At 31.9% G+C, this 10,150-nt stretch overlaps 2 protein-coding genes across 2 annotated transcripts in view; one reads left to right on the top strand and one right to left on the bottom strand.

The window, feature by feature from the left end:
• The window catches only part of FAM227B (family with sequence similarity 227 member B), a 142,081-nt gene that overhangs the window by 25,687 nt on the left and 106,244 nt on the right, over nucleotides 1–10,150 (top strand). The gene's annotated exons all lie outside the window — the stretch shown is intronic.
• FGF7 (fibroblast growth factor 7) overlaps nucleotides 6,353–10,150 on the bottom strand; it is a 60,019-nt gene continuing 56,221 nt past the window's right edge. The window contains exons 3-4 of the mRNA XM_011355085.1: nucleotides 8,553–8,656; nucleotides 6,353–7,478 (exon numbers count right to left, since the gene is read on the bottom strand). Coding sequence (XP_011353387.1) covers nucleotides 7,284–7,478; nucleotides 8,553–8,656 — 299 coding nt within the window. The 3' untranslated portion in view covers nucleotides 6,353–7,283. The remainder of the gene's footprint in view (nucleotides 7,479–8,552; nucleotides 8,657–10,150) is intronic.

Below are 10,150 nucleotides of genomic sequence, written 5' to 3'. Positions count from 1 at the left end.
AACAACATGTGACATAGAATAGAGGTGGCCCAAAGAACAAGAAACTGGCAGTGTTTTTGCAAAACTATTTAGATTTGATCATTGTGAATTAGATTTCATAAAAATTTGGATAATATATTTCTTAAAACCATTTCACCTCCCTTTGCTTTGATGCCATGCTCACCAAGCAACTTTCTAATTACTAATTTAGTTTCCAAGATAACTTTCCAAGGTCTGCCATTAGATGACTTGAGAATGCCTGTCCCAGATATGCTGGTCATTTATTGGTAGCGGTGGTCAGAGGTGCTGGATAGTATAAAAAAGCAATACGTTCTTATTGTATTATGAAATGTATTAACGTACTCTATCGAGTGACATAGAAGTGTCACACCAAGAAATGACTAACATGAATTAGAATATTCTGAGAGATTCAGTCACTAGCTTAAACAAAAGCATTTGCAACAACTACTTTATATCTTGCTTAAATAGTGGAATAATGCTTTCTAGTGAGGGGTGCTCATTATTCCATTACTGAACTGGAATTAGTTTATCCATTCATTAATGAATATTTACTAAGTGTTTCCTTTGTGCCAGACACTGTCAAAGTGAACAAAACAGATAAGAACCTTTTCCTTGTAAAACTTATAGGCTAGTGAGGAGAGACAGACAATGGGATAAACACAATGGACTAAGAGAACTTTAAGGTTTGCGTTAAGCAGTGAAAAAATTGAGTGGGTAAGGTAGAGCCAATTGTTTGACAGCTTTGGATGCTATTTTAAGAAATTTAACTAAACCAAATAGTTCATAAGAAGCCTAAATGAGTTCTTCAAATGGGATTTAACATAGTCAAAATCGTATTTTAAGAAGATTAAGAAATTTTAGGTAGCATATGAGATGAGGAGAAACTTAAGACAGGAGAATTATAAGGAAACAATTGCTAAATTCTGGACATTGAGGCAATGTGGTTGTAGAAGGACCAAGAAAGATGGTCCTTCTGCAGTCTACCTGCATTTCGGTGATATCAGATAATCAGAGAGAAGTAGAGACAAAAATAAAAGCTAACCCAATTTTGAGCATAAATATTAGAATATTTATCTACTCTTATGTACTGTTGATTATAATATGTATTTGGAAAAGCTTTCTGAAAATCAATTTTTCAATTTGCATTTTTAAAGGAATTTTTGGTCTAGTAATTCTATTATAATCATCTTAAGAAAATACATATAAAGAAGCATGTACAAAAAGATTCATATGTATGTTAGTGAAAAATTTGAAACAACCAAAACACCAACAATTAGAGATCAGTTAAATAAAGAAGAGTAAGGTAGAAGCCCTCTCATCTAGCCTAGACAGAGTCATTGTTTAATTAATAGAAAATTTTATTAAAATAGGGAATCATTAAATTGATATGTACATGCCTTAAGTATTTTATTTAAAATATAACATATATTCATTTGTCAATTTCTAAAAAAGGAGGTAGGGCCTTTCCTGTGCATATAATTCTAATAATTACCACACCCATTAAATATTGTCTACAATGTCCAGTTTGAGTTTCTTTAAAATGGACTGGGAATTCAATATCGGGCAAACAATCTAAATGTATAACTCTACATTTTTATTACTGTTTTCCTGTTGCCTTCTCATACCTAATTTAACAGCTAAGTTTTTAATCACTTAACTTTGTCCATTGGTACTCTATAAGCCACTCTAAGTAATATGGGAAACAACTGTGGTTTTCAACAAAGAATTGGGTCATCTGAAATATAATCTAACAGAATTGTTCTGGCTGTTCTGTTTGAGAATGGACTATAATGTGTGTGTGTTGGGGGGGGTGCCCTTTGTGCACTCTATACTCTATAAATATTCCAATGCAAAAACAATTGTAGCTCTTTCTAGTGTTTGCATTTCCTTTTAGCCTCAATTGTGACTAGCAAAAATATGTAGGCATCTAGGAAAACCAGGATCCAAAAAGTACGGCAGACTTTAGAATCATATCAGAAAGCATGGAATTAGGTGGGAAGCAACATAGTCTTTTCAGGGTTTTAAGGAAGAAACAAAGATGAACCAGGAATAGATCCTGAAGAGATTCCCAGTCCCTACCACCCCATTTAGCTAATTGGCTCTCAAATGCTTAGGCACATTCGAATTTCCTGGGGAGCTTTAAAAATACCATTTCCTGAACCCCGTATCAGGTATACTGATGCAATTGGCCTGCAGTGGGGCCTAGGCCTCATTATTAAAAAAAAAAAAATCCCAATTAATTCTAGTGTGCACCTAGCAATAAAATCAATTGTTTTTCAAGTCTTTGTAGGTCTTTTTATCCTAAGATGATCTTGGGCAACTTATGACTGATTACCTCTATCATTTAGGACCAAACTAATTTTGGCTACAGGAATTTCAGCTGGCATCTTATTCTCTTGAGTTTTGGCAGTGGAGGGGAGGATTATCTTTAGGTTGGGTCCGAAGGTGGGGTCATTTCCTTCATGTGGGGGCAAAGGTATATTATTAGCCTTACAGCTATATTAGGACTCTTAATAAGGCACAGCCTAAACTAACAGGCAGTCTAGAACTGTGGTTCAAATTTTTTCTCAATTATTCTATGTGGGAATGGACCGTACAATATTCTTCAAGGAAGGATTGAGAATGTTGCTACAGAGAATATACCTACTTCATCTTTCTCTGCTGACTGGTTTACCACTGAAATCTGTGAATTACTCTTATTAGGCACTAAGAATCCTATCTTGTGTCAGTGGCCTTAAAACCATCCAGTTTATGATTTATGTTAGGAAGCCTTTAAGATGGCCTCTAATGATTGCTGCTTTCTGGTATTTATGCCTTTGTCTTATTCTCTCCCCTTAAGAATAGGCAAAAATGATGGAACATCATTTTCAAGATTAGGTTATAAAAATACTGTGGCTTCACTTTGGGGCATGCTCTCTCATTCTCTGATTCCTTGCTCTGTTGGAAATAAACTGCCATGTTGTAAGTTATTCTATGGAGAAGTCCACGTGGTGAAGAACTGATGTTTCTAGCAAACTGGCGATGACCGAGTGGATTCCTCTCCAAGTTAATCATTGAGATAATAGATGACTACAGCCCTGGCCAACACCTTGATTGCAGCCTTATAAGAAATTCTAACTAGAGACACCTAGCTAAACCATGCTCAGGTTCTGACCACATAAACTATGAGATAATAAATATTTTCTGTTTTAAGTTTTAGGATAATGTGCTGTATAAGTAATACATAGCTGAATTGGTCAGGAGAAAAGCTTACCATCTCTAAACTAACTGTTATTATTCATCTCACATTTTAATTGTTAGAATATAAGTTCTGATGATATGAAAGAAAATAAATTTGTATAAGCTCTCACAAATTTAATAATGTTGATTTGGAAACTGGAACCACATAATAATCCGGAAGTAAAAGGAAAATATAAGAAGCATCTTCTCAGGTGAAAATAAAAATAGGAATTTTGGGGAAGAGATTAGGACTTTGTTATTTCTTGCTTCTTGTCAGTTCTCCTCAAGAGAAAATAAATTTTTTTGACAAACCATTCAAAGTTAGAGGATAAGTGGGAGCATATGTAAGCCTGAAGGAATATCAGCTTCATTGAAAGCAGCAGCTTCACTGAATAAATATAGAAGTGGAATAAAGAGTATCCTGACAACAGTGCTGACACAGCTAGACATGAAGTTTTAATAAACTATTTCATATTAAGAACTCAAACCACAGAGACAAATTAATAGACAAATTAATAGATATTTTCTAAGGCTGATAATCATCTGGTATCCACAAGTTAGTTGCAATGGCCTGCATCTATTCTGATAGATCAGTGGCATGTACTGATTGTCCAGTAACCACATGAACTAGTCATTAAATATTTTTAATAGCAGTCCTGTTCATAGTGAACTTTAGAAAAAGTTTTGGTTTTCTTTAGCCATGTGTCATCTGTGTGTAAAGTTGGACTATGATAGGTAGAGGATCTCTTGTGTCTTATCAATGCTCAAGTATATGCCACTAAGGTGATGGTGTAAATGAAGCTGCATGATAAAACTTATACATCTTTCTGATACATCACTTTTACTCAGTGGTGTGAATTTCCTATTAAAGCAAACACAAAAATATTATGGAATAAAATGCAAAAATTACATGGGTCTTCAGAAAAAGGAGATTTTCAAAATAAAAATGTATATTTGGTGGGCAACCTTAGACTCTCATTCTCTACCTATACTATTATTGGTATTTCAGTAGAAAATTGTGAGAGGCACTGATGTAGGGTATTTGTGATTATAGAGTTGCTTTTACTAAAGCTGGTCTCTTACTTCATCTCTGTGTTCTTTGTCACTCTAGAAGTGTGAATTCTAAGAGAAGGAAACTAAGAATTTACCTCCAGCATCCCTTCTCTTCTGTCATTAAGTTGAATTTATAGCCAACTCAAAGACTGACAATTTATATTATGGCTTTTTATGTAAAAATGTTTTAGATTGCTAATCACATTGAAAATATCTTTTTAATTCTTTTAACATTTTATTTTTTTAAATTTTTTCCTTCCTTATTATTGGAAACCTGTGTATTTAACCAATATTCTCTTTCAAATTCTCTTAGAAAAGGTTAGTCTGTTTATATGGATATTTTGCACAATGCTCTCCATTTGTAAATAAAGAGGTACGGGTAAAAGTTGAATAGTAATTAGGATTGGAAATTGCCTCATTTCTTTCATCCTTTGACTCAGAGCCTCACAGTATTGACTAATTATTGTAAATGAAGTGAATTACCAAAACATAAGTTGCATGCACCCAAATTTAAAATCATATCTCAATAGAAAAAAAATTTTTTAAAGGAGAATACCAGCTAATAATCCTAATAATCTAAGAGTAAGAAGTACATACTAAATGACCTAGACTCTTCTGACAGCTCTCTACCTAAGCAACTACATGACTTTGGATGTAGCACAATCTTAATTTCCTGGTCTGCAAATGAATAAGAGGGACTAAGGCCCATTGCAATTTTAAGATTCTAGGATTCTAAGTGTATATAACCAGTGCAAGTTTTATTTTCTAAAATTTGCATGATAAATATAAAAAAGAGGGGGACAAAGAATTAAAGTGTTTCTAGAAACATTACTGGATTGGAATTACTGCTAAATATTTGTTTTCTTAATTCAGCACCACTGGGTAATTTGATCATAACTATAAATTCATAGACAAAGACTATTTGGTCCTAACATAGCTTGTACCTTGTATGTACATAAACTGTTTCTGCTTAAATTTCCATATAATCATGTATCACCCTAACTTTTTTAAATGAAGTAAAATTAGTCTCATTATGAATTTACTTTTATATTCAAATATTGAATCAAACAGTATGAAAATTGATTGTGGGCAGACATTCTGCTAGATTCTTAGGAAACAAATACGAAAAACATAGTTCTCCTCTGCCCTCACATGTTCACAGGACTCCAGTCAGAAAAGCCTGGTATAGGAACCAAGGCTAGCAAGACTCTTGAATCAGATAGCAGTTAAGAGTATCACTCATGGCATCTCCCCAGAGTATATCTGAGAAACTAGAGTATGTCTAGCCACAAGAAAATCAAATGAATCTGTTGTTTCTGTTGACGGCCTTTTCATGTAACTCTCTCCTATGAATGTATTACCAGATAACATTTATATAAAATAAAAGGACTTGAATGACAAATATTTTGAAATTAAAACCACCATGGTGAGCATACTAATAGTTTAATTTAGATAAATGTTGACCTTCTGTTAATGAATACATAAAGGGCTACCAAGATCTGCCAATGGAAAAGTTATGAATGGAACTTTATTTTTTGATAAGCCATTATCTGTAGCCTGACCTCAAGCCTTCATAATATTCAGGCCTTCATTATTCTATTTTGGCATTGGAGATAACAGGAAAATAACTTTTAATGCTGCCATATTTCGAATGGCAAAGATTTCTAGAAATTAGAAAAAGGGCTAACTTTAAGTATGCATGTTTTTTTCTACTTATGAACTCGAGTAGAGCCTAACTTTAAAACCCTGTGAGTTCTTTTATCTGCAGTGATTTTACTTATATGATTCCACTTAATGGGCAAGAGTATGTGGCAAAACATACTTCACATTTTTGTGTTGTTCCCTATGAGACATCTATTGTAAGAATTGCTGCAGGCTGTCATTTTTGTCTGTCATCCAGGATTTGCTGGCCCCACTGCTGTGTACTAAACTTGGTGTTGCTCACAACAGGGAGGGGGACCTTGCAGTTGGGCCAGACAGTTTTGTTATTGCTTTAGAATTAAAAGCATATGAAACAGATACTGCTTATTAAGGTTGTGTTTTTATAAATAACATAAACTTAAATGACAAAACAATTAAGTTCAAATACATCTTAAAATAGAGTTTAATGCTATAACCACAGAAAAAAAGCATGATTATTTGTGGGGGAAAAAAACATTATTAAAAGCCATATTCCTGAATATGAATGATACAAAAGATAGATTATGTTATTGAAAAAAAACTTACAAATTTTTGAATTTTAACTTTTAGGGATTATAAAATGTTATTTTGTGACAAGTGAGATGAAGTACAGTATTATCATCATTATTGCTAATTTATATACAAAATTTTGAAAAACATCTTTGTAGCAATACCCTTTCAGTTTGAGCAGCATTAGGAATTTTGTTCTTATTAATAAGTAGAAACATGGTCTAATCCTATATTTTTGTAAAACTACCTATTTGATTCAATCTCATAATAAAATTTTTGAGAATATTCCTTTTTTTCTGATCAGAATTTAAGTGAATTATAATTTTTCAGTGGAAAGCATTTCAAATACTGCTCATCTTCCATAGTTAGCATTGGCTTGATTATCTGACAAGTCATTCCAGCAGCCTTTAGGTCTGACATATCTTATATAACATCATCTGCATTATTATTATTATAGCAGCCATTTAATAAGCAGATAGGAATATTTAAATAATCATCAGATAATCAACTCTAACATACTCTTAAGGGTAAATTAATTTAAGAAAAAACATTACTATTACTAACATCATGATTGTACAACCAGTTTTACAATTTTTTACAACTTTTAGTTACTAAATCTGATTTTTGTGTATATTTTTCAAATCTTTCTTTAATGCAGTCTCTTAAAATAAACATAAATGCACAAGTCCAGCTTGATCAGTTTTTCAGTAGTTTTCCAGCCTTTCTTGGTTACTTAAAAAAAAAGAAAAGAAAAAAGAAAGAAAACAGTCCACTTAAAGAAATCTCCCTGCTGGAACTGGTTTCTTATATACCATATATGATTAGGTTATTGCCATAGGAAGAAAGTGAGCTGTTTTTTGTTCTTTCTTCGTTTTTTTCCCTTTTACAGGAACGCCCTTCTGATTTAAGGCAACAAACATTTCTCTTCCACTGTGTGTCCATTTAGCTGATGCATATGTGTTGTAATGGTTTTCCAGAATTAATTCTTTGAAGTTGCAGTCTTCATTACATTCTTTCTGTTAAAACAACAAACATTATCCAAATGATTTTTAGAGGGGCTCAATTAAACAAAGAGTAAGTGGTAATATTTGGTAGAATTAAAACATAAATGACTTTTTCTTTGAGCAAGTGCAATGCAGTTTATTAGATATAGGTTAGCATATTTACAAATAAACATCTTAAATTTAAAAAAAGATAAAATGATACACATTGAATTATGCAACATGAAGCTTTTGGCAGTCCATTGCTACTATGCCTTAATATTAGAAACTATTTCCCCCTAATTATTATATTATTATATTATTATTATCTCATATTATTATGCACAAGTCACTCATTCTCTAACCACTGAGATTTTGATATAGTTAGCAGAAGTTCTGCCTTCTCCAGCTGAAAGACATATTTCTCAACTTTTCTTCATTTACTACTACACTGCCTACAATAATTATGGAAAATAAAAAATTTATTTATTTGTTCGTTCATCCACCCATTCATTCATTCATTCATTCATTCAGTTAAAACTATATTTTTATGTAATAAGCCTGTGCCAGGTATTGTGCTGGGCTGTGAGAATACAAAGGAAAGTCAGTTATACTTTATTACAGTGGGGTGAACTGTTTCATATTTCACATTGTAATAAAGTGGGAACAATGGGAATATTTGCAGTTCAAAGCCCATGATTTTGAGACTAATGTTAATAAACAAAGTTCTGGATTTTTTTCCCCAAGAATTTTCACATCAGCAATGTGCAAATTGAGTGAACTTTAACGAAAAGAGCTTTAATACTGACTGATAGAAATGTCAGATTTTAAGCATCTAAAATGCACATGGAATGTCGGAGCTATAAGGATCCTTAGAATTTAGTTAATCCAACTCATTTTACAAATGAAGAAACCAAAGTCCAGAGAACTTAAGCAATTTGTCCAAGGTCACTCAAAATGCATTTTCTTTTAAATATAAAATTTTGTAATAAAATCATGAAATTATATAGTTAGAGAGAAATTAATTCCATTTTTACTTTTCAAAAGGACAAGATGTTTTTGACAAAAATAAGTTTGAAAAATTAAGGCTAAACTATCAATTATCAATACCTTTGCATAGAGTTTTCCTTCTTTGTTCATTGCAAGAAAATATTCACTTTCCACCCCTTTGATTGCCACAATTCCAACCTCCACTGTCCTGATTTCCATGATATCTGCAAGGAATCACAGAAAGATATGTCGGTTATTCATTCGCTTGGCAGATGATGCAAGAATGGCCATTTGTTTTTATCTCTGTTTCAATTGCAAATTAAAATTATTAGTTTGATTATTTATTTAGCCTGAGGCCCTCTACCCATAACACATACACACAAACATCAGATTACTAATCCTTACTAAATATGGAAAGTGCAGACTATTGATTTTTTATTTTGTAGAAAAGATACCTGGATTCAAAGAAATAGTTACATATTTAAATTTAGATTTTTCCCTCAAAAATTACATTTTTAATTTACAATAAAAATATGATTATAGTAAAGGTATACTGAACTCAGATCACATGTACTCTTATGTATTAACACATCTAGTTATCACTAAGACTATGAGGCAAGTACTGTTGTTATCTCCAGTTTACAGATCAAAAAGCTCAGGCATTGAGAAATTTAGTAATTTGCCCAAATTCTCTCAGCTGAGAAGTGACAGAAATGGAATTTAAACCCAGAGGGTCTAGCTTTTAATCATGATATAATACTTCATATGAAAGTATATAATAAGTTAACATCTTTATTGTTAAACTTTATTTTAAAAATTATTGCTAACAATACTTCTTCAATATACTGAAATTGAATAAAATCCAGTTGAAGCAATTATAAATGATGGTTAATAGAGTCTAGCTTTAAAAAAAGGTTCAATATTTTAAACTGATAGTTTGATACATGAAAAGATAATTTAAAACCAAATTATGAATCCTACTCCTGTTATTTCATAACTTTATACCTTTCTAATTAATTTTTAATCTGTTGAAATTGTTTTTATAAACATGTAGTTACCACAAGAATGTTAACCTATTATTTTCCTTTATTATATATCTTTTCCTCAGTGCTATATTTTAACGACTCATACTAAATACAGTAAAATCTCAAGAAATTTTTAAAGACAATCTGAGAATTAAAAGTTTAGTGAACTTTTTTATGTAATTGCTGTTAGTTATACTTTCAACATGAAGGTGCAGCCATGAGACTCTCTTCCCTGTGCTTAACACAATGCAAAGAAAATTTCAAGTAAAAATTATCTGCATAAATCAAAACTCCAAAACTATTTTCTAAAATATGCATTTAATGAAAGGAAAATCTGACTTGTTTTTTAACCCTATGCCTTTACTTCACTCTCGTATTTATTCTTTTTGCTTCAGTTTTCCTATTTGGAGAATAAAATTATTATTCACTTCATCAGGATTAATGTAGCCTAGCTAATATTTGTCATCTGTTTCACATGTGTGCTGCACGTATCAAAGCCATTTTCCCCTTTACTAGACTTAGCACTAGTCAGAGCTCTTCCAGTTGAGTTTTATAGCTGCTCATCTAAAAACTGGGGTCTACAAAAAAATGCAAAGGAATGAATATTAATCTTTTAAAGTATTTATGAAACATCAGAAGGCATAGAACTGTACTGTAATTTTAGGATACATATTAAGAAAAATAGCCCTTGTT

Source organism: Pteropus vampyrus, unplaced genomic scaffold, assembly GCF_000151845.1.
Source record: "Pteropus vampyrus isolate Shadow unplaced genomic scaffold, Pvam_2.0 Scaffold19, whole genome shotgun sequence".
Lineage (NCBI taxonomy): Eukaryota > Metazoa > Chordata > Mammalia > Chiroptera > Pteropodidae > Pteropus > Pteropus vampyrus.
This window is presented reverse-complemented; position numbering and strand designations above follow the sequence as displayed.